This window comes from Rhincodon typus, chromosome 35 (assembly GCF_021869965.1).
Source record: "Rhincodon typus isolate 14 chromosome 35, sRhiTyp1.1, whole genome shotgun sequence".
Lineage (NCBI taxonomy): Eukaryota > Metazoa > Chordata > Chondrichthyes > Orectolobiformes > Rhincodontidae > Rhincodon > Rhincodon typus.
Window position 1 is genome coordinate 4,693,809 of NC_063366.1, and position 21,031 is coordinate 4,714,839.

A 21,031-nucleotide genomic window follows, 5' to 3' on the forward strand; every position below is an offset into this window, starting at 1 on the left:
GAACTCGTGGACAACGGAAACTGGTGGATATGGTGTATCTGGATTTCCAGAAAACATTCAACAAGGTGCCACACAAAAGGCTATCTCATAAGATAAAGGTACACAGTATTACGGGTAATATATTAGCATGGATAGAAAATTGGTTAACTAAAAGAGAGTGCGGAGTGGGGATAAATGGGTGTTTTTCTGGTTGGCGATCAGTGGCTAGTGGTGTGCCTCAGGGATCAGTGTTGGGAGCACAATTGTTTCCGATTTACCTCAACAATTTAGAGATGGGGAACAAGTGTAGTGTGTCAAAGGTCACAGACGACACTAAAATGAATGGTAGAGCAAAGTGTGCAGAGGGCACTGAAAGTCTACAGCAGGATATAGATAGGGAATGGGAAAGAGTCTGGCAGATGGAGTATAATGTTGGTAAATGTGAGATCATCCATTTTGGTTGGAATAACAGCAAAATGAACTGTTATTTAAATGGTGAAAAACTGCAGCATGCTGCTGTGCAGAGGGACCTGGATGTCCTTATGCATGAATCACAATAATTTGGTTTGCAGGTGCAGCAGATAATTAAGAAGGCAAATGGAATATTATCCTTCATTGCTAGAGGGATGGAGTTTACAAATAGGGAGGACATGCTGCAGCTGTGTAGGGTGCGGGTGAGGCCACACCTGGAGTACTGTGTACAGTTTTGGTCTCCTTACTTGAGAAAGGATGTCCTGCCACTGCAAGAGATGCAGAGGAGGTTCACTTGGTGGATTCTAGAATTGAGAAGATTGCCTTGTGAGGCGAGATTGAGTAGATTGGCACTGTACTCATTGGAATTTAGAAGAATGAGGGGGAATCTTATATAGAAAATATAAATTTATGAAAGGGATAGCAGCAGGAAGTTTGTTTCCACTGGTGTGTGAAACTATAACTAGGGAGCATTGCCTCAAAATAAGGGGGAGCAGATTTAGGACTGTGGTGAGGAGGAAATTCTTCACCCAAAGGGTTGTGAATCTGTGGAATTCCCTGCCCAGTGAAGCAGTTGAGGATATCTTGTTGAATGTTTTTAAGGCAAAGATAAACTGGGAAAGGCTTTGGAAATCTGAAGTGCAAAGGGACTTAGGAGTTTGAGTTCAGGATTCTCTGAAGGTTAACATGCAGGTTCAGTTGGCAGTTAAGAAGGCAAATGCAATGTTAGCATACATTTCAAAACAGAATACAAGAACATAGATGTACCGCTGAGGCTGTGTAAGGCTCTGATCAGACCATATTTGGAATATTGTGAACAGTTTTGGGGCACTGCATCTAAGGAAAGATGTGCCAGTGTTGGAGAGAGTCCAAATGAGGTTTATGGGATCCTGAGGATGATGGGCTTGTTATATGAGGAGCAGCTGAGGACTCTGAGTCTGTACTCTACAGAGTTTAGTACGATAAGGGGGGGATCTCATTGAAACTTCCAGAATACTGAATGCCTTGGACAGAGTAGATGTGGAGATGTTTCCAGTAAGAAAGACTAGGCCCTGAGGACATAGACTCAGACTGAATGGACTCTTTAGAACGGAGATGAGGAGGAATTTCTTCAGCCAGAGAGTGGGTCATCTGTGGAACTCATTGCCATAGAAGGTTATGGAGTCCGAGTCATTGAATGTATTTAAGACAGAGACAGGTAGGTTCTTGATTAGTATGGTGATCAAGGGTTATGGGGAGAAGGCAGGAGGATGGGGTTGAGAATTATGCCAGCCATGATTGAATGACAGATCAGACCCAATGAGCTGAATTCTCTAATTCTGCTCCTTTATTTTATGGTATTATAAAAACTGTACAGGAATTCTGCAGCAAGTAACTCACATTTGAATCCTTTCTACTATCTACAAGGCACAAGCCAGGAGTGTGATGAAGGTAGCAGAACGGGGTTGTAAAATGTATCAACCATGATCAAATAGTGGGGCAGACTTGATGGGTCGAATGGCCTAATTCTTCTCCTTTATCTTATGGTCTTGCTGTGGCTGAGAAAATCCTCCCAGAGACACAGTGATATCCCTATTGAGCAGGAGCTTCTGTACATATTGTTTTATTCATTTGGTGATGTTTGATGATCAGGTCAAAGGTTAAGTTGACCTTCTTGAAATGATTGGCCTGATGGTGGGAGAGATGTGATGTGGAGGTGCCGCTGTTGGACTGGGGCAGACAAAGCCAGAAGTTGCACGACACCAGGTTATAGTCCAACAGGTTTATTTGAAATCACAAGCGTAGCCCGGAGACAAACAGTGCTTTGGAAGGACAGCTCCCCCTGTGTGAGTGCTAGAGGATAAACAGCGCAGACTGCTCTCTGCAACAGAAGCAGGTGATCCAGCTCCAAGTCTGGTGAGAGGAGGAGGAGAAACAATCCTGATACATATAGAAGGGATTTTATAAGATTTTATAAGGGATTTCAGCCACTTCAATTTGTAAGTAATTTCTAATTTTGTTTGAAATGTCCAAATATGGAATATGATCTCTGTTTTGTTCATAGGAAAGATAACCAATCAGCAGAAAAGGAGTCTTGGATGGTAAAGTTTCGAAATTTTATTGAAGAAATTTTAAGTGAATAGTGTTAGGATAATGATACTTTACAGCTTCAGCTGGTTGTACAGTCTGGTGAAATGTGAATCACTCTCTTTCTCTCAGGTCTCTGGCCTCTATCTTACAGCTCCTCACACAGAATGACAGGTTAGTCACACTCTGGACTCTCCAATATCTGGCAGTACTGAGACATTGTTACAGTATTCCTCAGTTAAACCCTAAGGTGACCATCATGTCAGAGTCAGGCAATGACTGACTTTAGCTGTTGCTGGGTAAACGTGTTTGTTTCCAAATTGCATTTTTCTCCAACAAGCCACTCAGTTTAAAGTTTTGGCAAAGAGCTGTAGCTCGGGTTGTGGGTGAGGTTGCTGACTTGCTTGCCGAGCTGGCTTTTTCTTGTTCAGACATTTCGTCACCATGCTAGATGACATCATCAGTGCAGCCTCCGATGAAGCGATGTTATTCTACTTCGCTTGGAATTTATACTGTTTGGTCCGTTATGGTGAGTAGTGTCATTTCCGGTTTTGATCTGTATGGGTTTGTATGTGGGGTCCAATTCTATGTGTTTGTTGATTGCATTACTCAGACAAAGAAGGCCATCAGTTTAACTGGGACAAGGTAACCATAGTAGCCCAATCCAAACATAGACACGCACGGGAATTCCTACAGGCATGGTTCTCCACCCATGATGCAATCAACAAACATATAGAATTGGACCCCATATACAAACCCATACAGATCAAAACCGGAAATGACACTACTCACCATAACGGACCAAACAGTATAAATTTCAAGCTGAGTAGAATAACATCGCTTCATCGGAGGCTCCACTGATGAAGCATGGTCTCAACCAGATACCAATGTCTCCACAGACTTGCAGCTGGGTCACTTGCTTCTGTTGCAGAGAGCTGTCTGCTCTGTTTATCCTCTAGCACTCACACAGGGGGAGTTGTCATTCCAAAGCACTGTCAGTCTCCAGGCTACGCTAGTGATTTCAAATAAACCTGCTGGACTATAACCTGGTGTCGTGCGATTTCTGACTTTGTCACCTAGCATGGTGACGAAACGTCTGAACGAGAACAAGCCAACTCGGCGAGCAAATCAACAACCTCAACAAGCTACTCTCAGTGTGTCAGACAGGAATACGATGATTTGCTGCATACTGTTCCTGAATCTGATTTCAAACAACTCTCTATTCATTCAGCCAGACTCAACAAGACCCTGAAGTGCTGTCTGAGAGTTATTACCAGGGTTTCAAAACAATCCCCTTCCTATAGCAGATTCTTACAAAGACATATAGTGATTATATCAACACTGAAATGAAAACCCAGTCTTTCTCATGCAATTTTTGATCACACCAATTGTTAATCATAATTCAGTCAAGGTTCATTCACTACATTTATAGTCACCTGTTTCATTGATATTAAAATGGCTCTCTTGATGTGGTTAGTAAATGAGATGAACAAAGTATGGAACTGGTTGTTGGACTAAAATCTAATACCTCCAGGCCTACACATCACACTGGAAGAGTTTGTCTCCCATGTTGTTTCACTGATGTTCCAGGAGGTCTGGCAACTGTGTGAAAGCTTTTCTCCAGAATTTAAACTGAGAGGGTTACTTTGTTTGTGAGTGTGTTGATGGATCTGGAGATACAAAGTGACTGTGTGAAAACCTTGTCATACACTTCACCCCAAATGGTTTCTCTCTGTGGATGCGCTGGTACATTAGGAGATCAGGAGAGTGGGTGTAAGTCTTGTCATAATATTGAATATGAACAGTTGCTCTGTTGTGTGGATTCTCTTGTGTCGCAGGATGCCTGATGATGTTAAGAATGACTTGTAACAAACCTCACACCGGAATGGTTTCTCCCTTGTGTGGATCTGCTGGTGTTTTAGGAGATCGTATGAGTGAATGAAAGTCTTTTCACAAACAGCGCACCTGAACAGTTTCTCTCCGGTGTGAATCCTGCAGTGTCGCAGGAGGGTGGAAGATGTCACAAAGGCTTTGTCACACTCCTCACACTTGAAAGGTTTCTCCCCCGAGTGGATCCTCTGATGGACCAGGAGGTTCGATGACCTTGAGAATGATTTGTCACACACCTCACATGTGAATGGTCTCTCCCCCGTGTGAATGTGTTTGTGTGTGCGGAGGTTCGATGACTGAGGAAATGATCTGCCACAGCCCTCACACGTGAATGGTTTCTCCCCGGTGTGAATTCTCTGATGGAGCAGGAGCTTTGATGTCTCCAAAAATGATTTGTCACAAACATCGCATGTGAACGGTTTCTCCCCTGTGTGGATATGTTGGTGTGTGCGGAGGTTCGATGACTGAGAAAATGATTTGTTGCACACCTCACATGTGAACGGTTTCTCTCCCGTGTGTACTCGTTGGTGCCCAACCTTCTCTGTGTTGAGCAATGCTGTGAAGGGACTGGATGTCTTCCCTGGGTGTTCTTCCTTGGGTGATGGTCAGGATCTATCTGCAGTATCTATCCTCTCTGTATTTTCTGATGTAGTACAGTGCAATCTTTCTGTAAAACAGGAAAAGGTAACATAATTTCCTCCAACTCCCCCTGCTCCTTTGCTGAAGGGGTTGATTCCTCAGGTAGGCCTAGGCACCAGGAGGACAATGGGAAAGAAAGTCTCATGGAATCTGAAACAGTCTCTGAATTCACCATGTGATTGAGTCATGTTGATGAAGATCAGTTTTACTCCAACTTAAGATGCAACAAAAATCAGGAGAAACGTTGATTCAATGAAAATATTGAAATGCCTCTCCTTATTTTCGAAAATTATTTGAGGAATATGCACTGAGCAGGAAGTGCTAGAAGCTGAGGAAAATATTGCTTCAATGTAGCTGATTGAAAGATTCTGCTATATCGTAGGAAATTAGATACACTGCACTCAGTCAGACAGCACATCCCAAATTCAGTTATCAGCCACAACTTTGGGCAAAAGGATCAAATCAAAGTCCAGACTTTTGGGAAAGTTTCCCTGAAAGGCATTTCTGATCTTCACCTCAACAACTCCATGTTGTGAAGGTGAATTTAATTCATTTTGGAATTTGTGGATTTAGAACCAAAATAAAAACATGAAAACATTAAAAAAAAATGAACCGTGATGCTGGAAATCAGAAACAAAAACAGAAGTTGATGGTAAAACGCAGCATCTGTGGAGAGAAAGCAAGGTTAACTTTTTGAGTCCAGTGACCCCTCCTTCAGGACTTTTTCCATGAAAACCTTCAGCTTGTCCTAAAAACTCAAGCATTGTCCTTCAGGGAAGGAACCTGCTACAACTGCCTGATCTGGTCTACATGTGACTCCAGTCCTCAATTGAGGACAGATACACCATTGAAGAATGAGAACTTCACAATATTTATTATCACTGGGGTAGTTGTACTTGCTGTGCACACATTCACAGCTATGTTTCCTATGTTACAGCAGTGACCACACTTCAAACATACTTCAGTGCCTTAACAGAACTTTCGAGTCACCTGTTATGAAAGGCTCTATATAAAGGCAAGGTTTGTTTTCTGAGGTTATTACAGAGATAGGGTGGTGGGAGAGATAAAAACAGACAATGCTGGAAAAACTCTGTAGAGGTCTGGCAGCACCTGTGAAGAGAGAAACAGAGTTAATGTTTCGAGCCTGGTATCACTCTTCTTCATAACTGAACGGTATTTGATAAGTTTTAAAATTTCTTTTAATAGAGCAGAGGAGGATCACGGGCAGATGTTGGAGAAGACTAGTGCAGAATACAAAGGGGCGGAGGTGACGGAGAAAGAGATGTGGAATATGTGTAAATTATGCGTGAAAGGGAGAGAATGGCCTTCTCTGCTCAGAGTAAATTATGAACGACACAAAAAATGAAGGCTGTGGGGAGGAATTGGAGGGGAGGGATGTAAGAAAATTGGAGAGCAGACATAATGCGGTCAGTTTCTGAAGTCATGAGATATAGCATTAAGTCCTTGAGGGTGTAGTTTGTCGAAGCAGAAAATGAGGTGTTGTTCCTTGAGCTTGTGCTGCAGCAGTCCCAAGACAGACAGGATTACATCACAGAAGATGGTTTAGTGAATTGGCAGGCAATGGGAGGGTCCTGGATTTGAAAAGACATGAAGCAGCCAGATCCCAACACAGAGAACTGACCATTTTCAGTCCGCAGGATAATAACCAGCTCCCAACACACACACAGAACAACAGGAAATCAGTAAGAATCCTTGGACACTCTGCTGTTCCCAGATAACGACACCTCACCTTCTCATATTCAGGAATGAGCCATCAACAAAACTCAACCTGGAAATCAGAAGGGAAATGCTTCCAATAAACACACTCAATATCCAACACACAGCTCCAGACAAACAGTTCAGCACAAAGCACCGAGTAAACAGCTCTCTCAGCTGGATCTTCGCCGGAGTGTGGTGACTCTTTGCGAGCTGTCTACAGCAGATCTTATTCTTACATATCTTACTGCTCTTTTAAAACTCAATTCTAAGTCTGTTGAAATTACTAACAATGTTCTCTTAAATCTTCTTGCAAGTCTGGAGATCGTCCAATCAATGAAGCCCAATTACTGATGCAGGAATGAGACCTGACCCGCAGTGACCCAACATCCAGGAGGACTGACCAGATCGATTGCAACATCTTCCAGATTGCACAGGTCCAAGACTGGTGGCCAGAACCCCATCAGGAGACCTACTTATCTTATGGAGCAGCAGGCTTCCCTCACCAACACCCAGGATCAACTAGGAGCAGTCACCTGACAGGAAATGTGGGAGATGCGCTGGACTTTGGGTGAGACTGAAACTCTCATGCCCCCCCTGGCCAAGGTCCAAGCCACTGAAAACAAAGGACAACCTTAAAGCCATACTCACCTTCCAAAGGGAATTGCGGGACTGCTGTGTGCTCTGTTTCACAGAGACATGGCTCATACTTGTTACACCTGACTGTGCCGTACAACCTGAGGACTTCTTACTTCACCAAATGGCCCGCACGCTGTCCTCGGGCAAGGCAAAGGGCAATGAGATCTGCCTCCTAACCAACACCACCTAGTGGTCAGATGTGGCAATCCTGGTGAGTCACTGCTCCCTGGAATATGACAGTGAAGTGCCATCCATACTACCTGCTGCATGAATTCGTCTCCACCATCCTGGCAGCGGTCTACATCCCACTCCGTATGGAAGTGAAGAGTGCACTCGATGAAGTATACAATGCTGCAGACAGTCTTCAAACGGAATATCCCGAAGCCTTCTTCATCATTGCTGGCAACTTCAACCAGCCCAGCCTCAAGAATGTGGTACCAAAATTGCACCAATATATCTCCTGTCCCACCTGAGGTCTGAACATCCTTGACCACTGCTACACAACCATAAAAGATGCCTACTGCTCCACACCATCCCCATCCTGGAAAGTCAGATCACAATGCTGTGCTCCTCATCCCAGCTACAAGCAGAAATTGAAGAGCAAGGACCCAGTGCAGAAAGTAGTGCAGTGTTGGTCTGAGGAAACTGAAGGGTTCTATGGGACGTAGAGTCGGTGAACTGGTCCTTATTTGAGAACTCAGCAGCCAACCTAAATGAGTATGCCACTGCAGTTACAGACTTCATTAGTAAGTGTGTAGATGACTGCGTGCCGAAGAAATTAATCTGAATGTTCCCCAACTGGAAACTATGGATGGACTGGGCGATCCACTCCATACTGAAGGCCAGGTCTGAGGCATTCAATTCAGGCGACCCTGACCTATCCAGGTGAGACTAAAACTCTGAGTTTCAAGCCCCCCCACCCCCGGCTTGATAAGGCCATCAGGGATGCCAAAAGGCAATACGAAACTAAGCATGAGACTCGGACCAACCGCATGGACACCCATCGTTTATTGCAAGGCATACAAAAATAATGGGCTACAAAGCGAAGTTGAACAGAATCACAGATATCAGTACATCCTTACCCAATGAGCTCAATGCATTCTATGCTTGCTGTGAACAGAAGGGCAATGAAATGATGTCAACTGTCCCGTCAGCCTCAGATGCACCTACCTATATGCACGGTCATCACCGCAGGCATAACCCACAGAAAGCCACCAACCCAGATGGAGTCCCGGCCATGCACTCAGATCCTGCGTGGACCAGCTGATGGGAGTATTTGCTGACATCTTTAACCTCTCTTTACAATGATCTGAAGTCTCCACCTGTTTCAAGGAGGCAACCATCATTCCGGTGCTAAAGAAAATCATGCAGCGTGCCTCAGTGATGACTGCCCAGTGGCTCTGACCTCTATAATTATGAAGTGCTTTGAGAGGTTAATCCTGGCTCACATCAACTCCAGCCTCCCAAACTGCCTTGATCTCTTGCAATTTACCTACTAGCAGCACAGGTCCACACCACATGCCATCTCCTTGGCCCTACACACATCCCTGGAACATCTGGATAACAAGGATACCTATGTCAGGCTCCTACATATTGACTATAGTTCCACAATTCCAAACGAACTCATCTCCAAACTCTGAGAGGTCTTGGAGTTTGGAGATGAGTTTGTTTGGAATTGTGGTGCTGAAAGTCTCTGCTCAGCCCTCTGTAACTGGATTCTCGACTTCCGGACCAACAGACCACAGTCAGTAAGGACAGGTGACAATACGTCCTCCACAAGAATCCTCAACACCGCTGCCCAACAAGGCTGCGTAGTCAGCCTGCTACTATAATCGTTATGCACACACGACTGTGTGGCCAAATTCCTCACCAACTCCATTTATAAGTTTGCTGATGACACCACCGTTGTAGGTCAGATCTCGAACAATGATGAGATGGAGTAGAGGAAGGAAGCAGAGTACTTAACAGCATGATGTAAAAACAACAATCTCTCCATCCACATCAGCAAAATGAAGGAGCTGGTCTTTGACTCCAGGAAGCAGAGTGGAGAGCACACCCCTGTCTGCATCAATGGTACTGAGGTAGAGATGGTTGACAGCATCATGTTCTGGGGAGTGATGATCATCAACAACCTGTCCTGGTCCGCCCATGTCCAGGCTGCAGTCAAGAAAGCACAAGAACAGTTCTCCTTCCTCAGGGGTTGAAGGAAATTCGGCACGGTCCATGAAGACTCTTACAAATTTTTGTGGATGCATCATAGAATGCGTCCTATCTGGATGCATTATAGCATGGTATGCCAAATCCCTTCCCAAGACTGCAATAACTTACAGAGAGTTATGAACACAGCCCAGTGCATCATGCAAACTACCTTCACATCCATTGACTTCATTTATATTTCCTACTGCCTCGGGAAAGCAAGCAACATAATCAAAGACACCTCCCACTCCAGTTATAGTCCCTTCCAACTTCTTCTGTCATAGAATATATAAATGTTTGAATACGCATACAAACAGATTCAAGAAAGGCTTCTTTCCTGCTGTTACACATCTTTAAATGAACCTCTTAAATGTTGATCTCTTTCTCTGCATCTTCTCGGCAGCTGTAACACTGTATCCTGCACTCTGTTCTATTACCCTGATGCACTTGTATAGTACGATCTGCCTGTAAAGCACATAAGACAACAATTGTCACTGCGGTACATGTGACAGTAATAAAGCAAATCAAATCAACACACAGCTCCAGACTAACAGTTCATCACAAAGCACCGAGTAAACAGCTCTCTCAGCTGGATCTTCTCACACAGCATAAGGGACATTTCCACCCTGATTGCCCACAGGATAGTCAGACTGCCTGAAGATTGGTGTGGATATTATGGGATACAATTTGTATAAAAGCTGCTCTTCACTCACCATCTCCTCACTTGGTTTTCAGTCCCTATAGGAAGTGAACCAGCTCTGGAAGAGGAAGAGGAGAGAATGGGCAGAGTGGGTGGTCTCTCTGAGTGGCGTCTCTCACAGTCAATCCAAATATTTCTGCAGCAACATGAGTTTCCTGAAGTTTGGGAAACTGACCGGTGAAATGGAGGTGACAGATCAAGTGGGAATTTAAATTTGTCATTGTCCCATCTGAATAAAATCTTGCTTATTGCAGCTGCTGTCTCAGATCCCCTGGTAAATGTTTGACAGAGATTTCTCGTGTGGGAATAGCATTCTTCATCCTCAGAGGCTTTCAAACTGACAGCATCAGTGTGGGATGTGTATCCTCGGATGTGATTGACAGCAGATCAGAAGAGGAAGGCCCACAGCATCCAAGGCAGCGATGATGTGGTGTATTGTCAGGACATTCTCTCATCTTCAGTTCAGCTCTTTTCACCATGTTTGAACAAATTCTGCACAGAGATCCTATAATCTGTGCTGTATCCAGTTCCTCTGGGTGTTTCTATATGCCACATTGATTAAATCAGATTGGTTGAAGACTCCCACCTGTGATTCTGAGGACCTCTGGAGGAGACCAAGATGGATAATCCACTCAGCAGTTTTCTGGCTGAAGATTGATCCAGTCATTTATAGACTTGTCTTTTTCACTAATGACCAGTGTCCCCCCAAGATTGATAAGAGGGATATCTGTTGAGCCTCATGTTCCTGTAAGTTGTTGAAATGTCCACCAGTCTTCATGACTGGATGTGGCATGACTACAAAGCTTTAGACCTGATCCATTGGTGTGGGATTACACATCCATGCCTATTGAACTTGTGCACCCACAATTTGATTCACAACTAGCCTGTGTTGGTTCTGGACTGGAGGTGATTGGTTCTACAGGTTTTGGAGGAGGTGAGTGGGAAAGAGTGAGTGGAGAGAGACAGTGAAAGAGAGGAGGAAAGAGAGTGGGAAAGGACCACCATTCACAGCAGGAGGAAGAGAGATTGAAAAAGGGAGAGTTCAGAGACAGAGTGGGAAAGAGATGGAGGGAAAAAGAGTGCTGAGGGATTGTGAATTGATTGAATGCAATGTCTGGAAATGTAGAGGAGGAAGCTTCAATTGAGGTATTCAAAAGAATGCTAGATGATTATTTCAATTGGAACAAAGTGCAGAGTTATGGGAAAAAGGCAGAAGATTGGCACTCAGTGAAATGCTTACATGCCTGTGCAGACATGATGAGCAGACATTATGAGTTGAATGACCTCCTCTGGGATGACTGTAACAATTCTCAGATTCCATGAATTGAGCTGAGTCCCTGTGGAGATTTCAAACAACCTCAGTGAAGGGGGAGCTTTCTGGGCTTGGGGCTGTAATTTAGTTAATGCTTGAGGAGATGGCCTGTTCCTCACTCCATCAAACACAGGAAGGCTCTCCCAGAGATAACATCTCAAACACTTTCTCACCAAATTCAAGGTTTTACTGTGATGTCTGGGATATTTCTGGAGATGTTGGGTTTTCACAAGATTTTGGGTCAGACCTGATAAATGTTGACATTTACTCTTCTAGTAGAGATATTACTGTCTCAATATAAAACATTTTAACACTAATTACAAGAACATTCTGTGAGGAAGGAGTCGAAATTTTGGATGATTTTGTGTGAAACCCGCTCTAATGGTCACTGTGATGTGGAGGTTGTGGTCACAGCTTTTATAGAGACATAGTCAGTGTCCAACGTCTATTATTGTCCCATCAGATAAATTACATCTCCATGTTAGTGGCTCATTAAAAACCAACAATCTGTTGATGAGTTTTTATGGTCAATGTGTCCTTTTGACTTGCTCGGTAATTTCAGCAGCAAGGTGAGGTGTTTGAGCTGCAGGCTTAGAGCTGAATCCCTGGTTGGTTTGGTCTCCAGGTACAGAGCATGGCAGGAAGGAGTGCACCACAATCCTGAATTTTACATCTCGGACTTGTGGAGGGTACTCACACTCTTACTCAGTTCATGGGGAACTATTGTTGTGTATTATTCAGAGTCTCTATTTTCAATGTGGGTAAATATTTTTGTCTGCGAGAGGAGGGTGGGGCTGGGGAAGGTAGGTGGGATGGTGATAGGTCAGTGCAGGTATGCAGTGGTGGGGATTGGTCAGTGGGATGGGTGGGGTGGATAGGTGGGAGAGAAAATGGACAGGTTGTGTCAGGTCAAGGAGGTGGGGATGAGGGGGAGGGTTGGTCATTAGATGAGGCCGGGGGTGGGGAGATTTTGAAGCTGGTAAAGTCCACATTGAGGCCATTGGGTTGTAGGCTCCTGAGGCAGAATATCAGGTGCTGCTTCTCCAGTTTCCAGGTGGCGTCGCTGTGATACTGGAGGAGGCCCAGGATGGACATGTCACCCAGGGAGTGGGAGGGGGAGTTGAAATGGTTCGCGACTGGAAGGTGTTGTCATTTGTCGCAAACAGAGTGCAGGTGCTCTCTAAAGCGGTCTCTGAGCCTCTGCTTGGTCTCACTAAAGTAGAGGAGGCTACACCGGGAGCAGCGGATGCAGTAGTCTACGTTGACAGATGTGCAGGTGAACCCCTGTCTAATGTGGAAGGGTTGTTTGGTGCCTTGAATCGAGGTGTAGGGGCAGGTGTAGCACTTCCTGCAGTTGCAAGGAAAGGTGCCAGGGCTGGTGAGGGGCTAGTGGGGAGTGTGGAGAGGATGAGGGAGTTGCGAAGAGAGCAGTCCCTACAAAAGGTAGATAGGGGTGGGGAGGGAAATATCTCTGGTTGTTATTTCTGAGCTCCCTTCCCCCTCCCCCATTTCTGAAAAAGGCTCCCGACCTGAAACATCAACATTCCTGCTCCTCTGATGCTGCTTGGCCTGCTGTGTTCCTCCAGCTCCACACTGTGTTATCTCTGACTCCAGCATTGGCAGTTCTGACTATCTCTGAGTGAATTATTTTTGTTTCAGAGATAGCAGGAACTGCAGATGCTGGAGAATCTGAGATAACAAGGTGTAGAGCTGGATGAAGTTAAATACTAAATAAAAATCAAAAGAACTGCGGATGCTGTAAATCAGTAAGAAAGACAGAAGTTGCTGGAAAAGCTCAGCAGGTCTGGCAGCATCTATGAAGAGAAAATCAGGGTTAACGTTTCAGGTCCATTGACCCTTCCTCAGTACTGCTTCTTATAGATACTCTCTTCTGTTAATCCCAGTAGTTTGTACACATTACCCACAGTGATCCCTATGGATTACACCGGTATCTCCACAGATTAACCTCTAGTAGCTCCCATAGAATGTCTCCAGTGGCTCCTATAGATTAACTCGTAGCTCCTACAAATCATCCTGTGTCTCCTACAGATTAACCCCTAGCTCCTACAGATCACCTGTGTCTCCAATAGATTAACCCCTAGCTCCTACAGATCACCTGCGTTTCCCATAGGTTAACCCTACTGGCCCCTAAAGTGGCTCCTGTAGATTGCCTCCAATGTTTCCTGTGGATTAGCTTCAATGTTTCTAATAGTTCACCATGTTTGGTTCCTCGAGATTAACTGTAGTATTCCCTACAGATTAACCCCACTGTCTGCAAGATTAATCACACTCGTTCCTACAACTAATACCCATCCCATGGCTTCTATAGATTAACCCAGTTCCCCCTATAGATTACCCTCAGTGACTAAATACATAAATGTAGATTTGGAGCCGGTGTACAGCATTGAGCCTTCGTGACAGCCAAGAGAAAATGAGAGTATCCATCCACAAAGACTGACCTGGGGAGGAGTTAGAGAGGGGCTGAGATCCCGGGGTCTGCAACTGAATGAATTCGACCCTTAGGAAAGGCAGCTCTCACCTGAGACATAGCAGACCGAAACTGGAACAGAACCTCTCCAGAAGAAGTGGAATCTGAGATTGGGTTGGAATAGGAGGAGGGGATTTGGAGAAAACGGGAGTTGAATCGAGGATAAGGAAGCGAGAAGAGGCCGCGATCCCGGTTTCCGCCGCTAGGGGCCGCCATTTAAAGGTGCGCACCTCCAATTCCGTAACCGTCGCCCGGGCTCACGAGCTCTCTAATTTCAACGGCCGAACGCTCAATCGCTGACTACAACTCCCGTCAGGCGTCGCGGGCAGTTCCTCCCCGATTTCATTCTGCAGTTCTTCACTGCGCAGGCGTAGGGCCCACATGCAGCATGGGTAATGTAGTTCGGAGCGGGATTGTGAGGTGTTTGGATGAATTGAGCTGAGTCCCTGTGGAGGTTTTAAACGACCTCAGTGAAGGGGGAGCTTTCTGGGCTTGGGGCTGTAATTCAGTTAATGTTTGAGGAGATGGTCTGTCCCTCACTCTATCAAATACAGGAAGGCACTTCCAGAGAAAATCTCTCCAACATTTTCACACCAAATGTGAGTTTTTGCTGCAATGTCCGAGATATTTCTGGAGATGTTGGGTTTTCACAAAATTTTGGGACAGACCTGATAAATGTTGACATCTATTCTTCTATTAGAGATATTACTGTTTCACTATAAGACATTTTAACACTAATTACAGGAAACTTCTGTGAGGAAGGAGTGGAAAATTTGGATTATTTTGTGTGAAACCCACTCTAATGGTCACTGTGATGTGGAAGTTGTGGACACCGCTTTTAGAGAGACATAGTGTCCAACGTCTATTGTCGTCCCACCAGATAAATTACATCCCCATGTTAGTGGCTCATTAAAAACCAACAATCCGTTGATGAGGTTTTTATGGTCAATGTGTCGTTTTGACTTTCTCGGTAATTTCAGCGGCAAGGTGAGGGGTTCGAGCTGCAGGCTCGGAGTTGAATCCGTGGTTGGTTTGGTGTCCAGGTACAGAGCATGGCAGGAAGGAGTGCACCACAATCCTGGATTTTATATCTCGGACTTGTGGCGGGTACTCACACTCTTACTCAGCTCATGGAGAACTATTATTCTGTATTATTCAGATTCTGGTACTTTCAATGTGGTAAATATTTTTGTCTGAGTTGGTAGGAACTGCCAATGCTGGAGTCTGAGATAACAAGATGTGGAGCTGGATGAACACAGCAGGCCAGACAGCATCAGAGGAGCAGGAAAGCTGACGTTTTAGGTCTGGACCCTTCTTCAGAAATAGGGGAGGGGAAGGGGGCTCTGAAATAAATAGAGAGAGGGGGAGGCAATGATGGAAGGTGGATGGAGGAGCAGATCGGTGGAGAGAAGACGGACAGGTCAAGGAGGTGGGGATGGAGCCAGTAAAGGTGCGTGTAAGGAGGGAGTTGGGATGGGGGTTGGTCAGTGGGGAGGGGGGGGGGGGTAGGTGTGAGGGAAGACGGACAGGTCAAGGAGGCAGGGACTAGCTGGGCTGGTCTTGGGATGAGGAAAAATGTCCTTGGTAGTGGGTTCAGATTGCAAGTGGCGGAGGATGATGTGTTGAGTCCGGAGGTTGGTGGGTGATACGTGAGGACAAGGGGAATTCTGTCTTTATTGTTATTGCGGGTAGGGGGTTTGAAGGATGAGTTGCGGGAAACGCGAGAGATGCAGTCGAGGGCATTTTCGACCACTGTGGAGGGGAAATTGCAGTCCTTGAAAAACGAGGACATCTGGGATGTCCGGGAGTGGAACACCTCATCTTGGGAGCAGATGCGGTGGAGGCGAAGGAATTGGGAATAGGGGATGGCATTCTTGCAGGAAGGTGGGTGAGAGGAGGTGTATTCTAGGTAGCTGTGGGAGTTGGTAGGCTTGAAATAGATATCAGTTTCCAGGTGGTTGCCAGAGATGGAAACAGAGGTTCAGGAAGGAGAGAGAGGTATCGGAGATGGTCCGGGTGAACTTGAGGTTGGGGTGGAAGGTGTTAGTGAAGTGGATGAACTGTTTGAGCTCCTCGTGGGAGCACAAGGCAGTGCCGATATAGTCATCGATATAATGGAGGAAGAGGTGGGGGATGGGGCCAGTGTAGCTGGGGTATAGGGACTGTTCCACGTATCCTACAAAGAGGCAGGTGTAGCTTGGGCCCATGCGGGTACCCATGGCCACCCCCTTTGTCTGTAGGAAGTGGGAGGAGTTGAAGGAGAAGTTGTTAGGGGTAAGGACGAGTTCGGCTAAGCGGATAAGGGTGTCGGTGGAATGGGACTGGTCAGACCTACGGGAGAGGAAGAAGCGGAAAGCTTTTAGGCCATCTGCATGGGGAATGCAAGTGTATAGGGACTGGACGTCCATGGTGAAGATGAGGTGTTGAGGACCAGGGAATCGGAAGTTTTAGAGGAGGTGGAGGGCATGGGAGGTGTCATGGACGTAGGTGGGGAGTTCCTGGACCAGGGAGCAGAAAATGGAGTCGAGATAACTGGAGATAAGTTTGGTGGGGCAGGAGCAGGCAGAGACAATGGGTCGAGCAGGGCAGTCGGGTTTATGGATTTTGGGAAGGAGATAGAAATGGGCGGTGCTGGGTTGGGGAACGATGAGGTTGGAGGCTGTGGATGGGATGTCTTTTTTGGTCAATTTCTCAGAATCTAGTAACACTGTCACATTTTAAGTATCTCAAATGGTGATCAATTGTCAAAAATTTATTCACAGTACTATTAAGAGAGTAAGATTTGTTAATCTCTGTTCCTTATGTGGGACCTCTGTTTATGGGATGTGCATTGAAGAACTTGAAGTCCTTTCTTCCCTGAAAGTAGGTTACCCCTCTTCCCCCCCCACCTCCAGTATGCCCTATAGGTTACCATCAGTGTCTCCTATAGATTCACTCCAGTGGTTTCTTATACATTATCTCCAGCATCTCCTATGGGTTACCTACAGGTCTGTTATAATTCTTCTGGTTTACCACTAAGTACAAATACATGAGATAGGAGCAGGAGTAGGCCTTTGTGCCCACAAGCCAGCTTTACAATTCAGTAAGATTCAGTGATCATTAAATGATTGTGGCCTCAGATTCTATTCTAGCTCCTGCAGATTATTCCCAATGACCCCTAAGAACAAGCAAACTAAGTGGAGGTATAACAGATACTGTCACTGAAATGCTTTATGGTTAATGATGCTGGTGGACTTAAATTATTTTTACTGTAATCATTCAAAACCTATTTCAAATTATGTGGACTACCTGGAGTGTTTTCTTTAAAAGATTCATTGAAAGTTCACTGACATTGAAGGTTTTGTAACAAGGCTTCTAAAAATCACATAACTGGGAATAACTGCTTACTTTTCTGCAGATCCTGCTAGGATTGTTTTGAACAGTAAGTGGCTTACAGGGATACTTATTTTATTTGGTTCAGATAGAGGAAAAACTTCTGATGACTACCTGAGTTGAAGGAAAGTGTCCACCCAGCTAATCTCTCCCATTTCTAAAAAGAAAATCCTCTAAAGCAATTCATGGTGAAACTCATTTATTGTTTTGTAGAAGTGATTGCACGAACATCTCATGATTGTAGCCTGCAGGCTACAACTACGCATGATTAGTGACCACATGTGCCAGAACATCACCGCAATAATCTTCAGGATGTCCTATGTTTTATCTCTTTGCCTTCATGAATAACCCACTGGCCAAAGTGTTTATTTTTCAGAAAGCCAATCTTTACATATAGATCTGCTCTTTTCCCCTCTTCTCATATAGAGTGTCTGTGCCTGAATTTTACTAGAAATCAGTTGTTATTTTTGGCAATTGTCCTATGTGGTTTCTTTCCATGAGCCCCAGTGAATTTTCTTACACTATCCTCTGCAACTTTCCTTATTACGTATGCATCATCCCTGTTTGGCATTCCACGCATGTTACCTTCCCTCTCATCAGATGTAGTGACTGCCGGGACTGCCTGGGATCCCAGTGATGATACTATTTTGAAACCTAGTTGTGGACCCGACCAAATACTTTCCAAGTTGCTCATGTCACTCTGCTCTTTAAGAAGGATCAGAAGTCACATGACACCAGGTTGTAGTCTAACAGGTCTGTTTTGAAGTCACAAGCTTTTGGAGCGTTGCTCCTTTGTCAGGTGAAGTGGGTGACAGAGGGAGACTAAGGAATTACGACCAGTTAGCCCGACATCTGTGGTGGGGAAATTGTTGACGTCTTTGTTAAGGATGGGATAATTGATCACCTTGAAAAATTTCAGTTAACCGGGGAGAATCTGCATGGATTCATGAAGGGTAGGTCATGCCTAACAAACCGTAGAGTTTTTTTTGAAGAGGTGACAAAGCTGGTGGACATAGTTCAGTTGATGGACGTTGTTTATATGGACTTCCATAAGGTTTTTGATAAAGTCATACACAAGAGACTGTTAACTAAGTTGGGAGCCCATGGAACTGAAGGCAAATGACTGACATGGATAGGAAATTGATTGAGTGGCAGGAAACAAAGAATTGGAATAATGGGTACGCTCTCAAATTGGCAGGACATGACTAGTGGTGTCCTGCAGAGATGTGTGTTTGCCTCAATTAATCATAATGTTCACTAATGACTTGGATAATGGCATTAAAAAGTCAAATATCCAGATTTGCTAAAGACAAAATTTGGCAGCATTGTAAACAGTATAGATGACAATATATAATTGCAACAGATTAGGTGAATGGGCAAAGCTGTGGCATATGGATTTTAATATAAGCAAGTGTGAGGTTATTCATTTCAGACTGAAAAAGGATAGATCGGGGTATTTCGTTTAAGACACAATATTAAATTCATTGGATATCCAATGAGATTTGGGGTTTCAGGAGCATAGATCCTTAAAATGCCATAAACGTGCAAAAATAGTCAAGAATGCTAATAGAATGCTGGCTTTCATATCTAAAGCATTGGAGCATAGGGATACAGATGTTATGCTCTACTTACACAAAACTCTATTTAGATTCTATTTAGAGTATTGTGAGCACATATGGCCACCATACCGCTTTTGGCAGACGCTTTTGGCCATGGAGGTTGTTCACCGCAGATTTTCAAGGATGATACCTGGTGTAAAATTATGAGAAGAGATTAGACCTTTATTCTCTAGAATTTATAAGGTTAAAGGGTGATCAAATTGAGGTTTTCAGAATATTAACAGGGGAAGAAAGGGTAGATAAAGATAACATTTTCTATTCTAGAACCAGGGAGCATAGTCTAAGAATTAGAGCCAGGCCATTCAGGAGAGATGTTAGAAAGCACTTCTGCATTCAAAAAGTAGTGGAGATTTGGAACTTTATTCTTCAAACAGCACTCAATGCTAATTCAATTGTTAAATTTAAATCTGAGACAAATTTTTATTAAGGAAAGGTATCAACAGAGATGGGCCCAGGGTAGGTATATGGAGTTACGCCACAAATCAGTCATGATCCTACTGAATGGTGGAGCAGGCTTGAGGGGCTGTCATTACGTCTGCTTTACAGAGATGGCTATATTCAATCAGCAAAGGCCAATGATATGGTCAATTTCTTAAAAATTAATTTGTGGGATGTGGGTGTTGCTGGCTGACCAGCATTCATTGCCCATCTCATTTGCCCCTGAGAAGTTGTTGGTGAGCTGCCTTCTTGAACTGCTGCACTCCACCAGGATTGTAACCAGGATTTGTATCCTACACAGTTGGACGCTGCATGCACTTCACACACTGGGTATGATGACATACAGATACTGATTATTTCAACCTGTACTATAAAAGAGACTGAATAATGCAGTTTCCCCTGAACGATCTTACATTATTCACAAGTAGAGCTTGTGTTCTCAGACAGAAACAAAATCCATGTTCTAGTCATTCTGGATGCAGTTGTACCTATTTTCCATTTCCAATACTCATTTGCTATTTAACTGGTGGAAACCAGTTACTCAGCACAATGAGTTATAGACTTGTCCTGTTAATGAAATGATCTCCCTGTAAACTTTCATGTTGTTTGTTTCTTTCTGGAACCCCCTATCAAGCAAATGAATATTAATCTTCTTCACATTCCCATACAACTCTTTGAATTATGACTTCATTTCACAACATTTCCTGCTGAGTCCTGATCCTCCGGTTTAGATGTGCAAACCAAGATGCTGCTGTTGATTTTCTCGCCACCCCCTTCACAATTATTTTCCTCAAGCATCCCAGCATGTTGCCTCCAATCCCCATAACTGATTTCCAAATTTCTGTACCACAACAGTGGCTCCTGATAATCACCCCGTAGCTTGACTTTCATCAGGTTGTTCCCCCAGGATTCACTGTGTCCCAGTGGCCTGACTGATAGACAGCACCAATGATGTGATCAAGCCCTCTGATCTCTGTTTAGCTTCCTGGCTGACTTACTGCAAATCTCTGGACTGGCTGCATTTGATCTGTAGCTCACTCCCTGTATTGTAGTGAGATGGACCTTCTCACACGACCCCAACCACTCCAAATGTGCACCAGACTTTTGTCAAGCCCTTGAACTGATATTGGACATTGCCTTAGTTTTACTGTGCCAGAGTCCCTGGTCTACTGCAGATTAATGTTTTGGCATAGTGCCAGCACACTGGTGTGCACATAACCTTGTGGATGTGCAGCTTAGAGGAATGTTGCCTCTGACTGAAAGATGTCTCACTTGGCCTGACTGAGAAGTATTCCCCTTTTACACACATATGCCATGAGGGTGCAGTGAGCCTGGTGCGTGGACAATGTCAACATCTGTGGACAGGAGGTGTGATTGGTCACTGTCTATGAAGTGCACCCTGAGATATTGGGGACTGCTGTTTAACTGAAGGCCTGGAGGAAAAATCAGCAATCTGGAATCACCAGGACCCTCTCTGACTTTCATATTGGGAATTATCACCACCT

At 44.6% G+C, this 21,031-nt stretch overlaps 1 protein-coding gene across 1 annotated transcript in view; it reads right to left on the reverse strand.

The window, feature by feature from the left end:
* Positions 1-1,755: 1,755 nt before the first annotated feature.
* LOC109923660 (zinc finger protein 91-like) overlaps positions 1,756-21,031 on the reverse strand; it is a 48,512-nt gene continuing 29,236 nt past the window's right edge. The window contains exons 4-5 of the mRNA XM_048616464.1: positions 7,662-7,807; positions 1,756-5,000 (exon numbers count right to left, since the gene is read on the reverse strand). Coding sequence (XP_048472421.1) covers positions 4,269-5,000; positions 7,662-7,807 — 878 coding nt within the window. The 3' untranslated portion in view covers positions 1,756-4,268. The remainder of the gene's footprint in view (positions 5,001-7,661; positions 7,808-21,031) is intronic.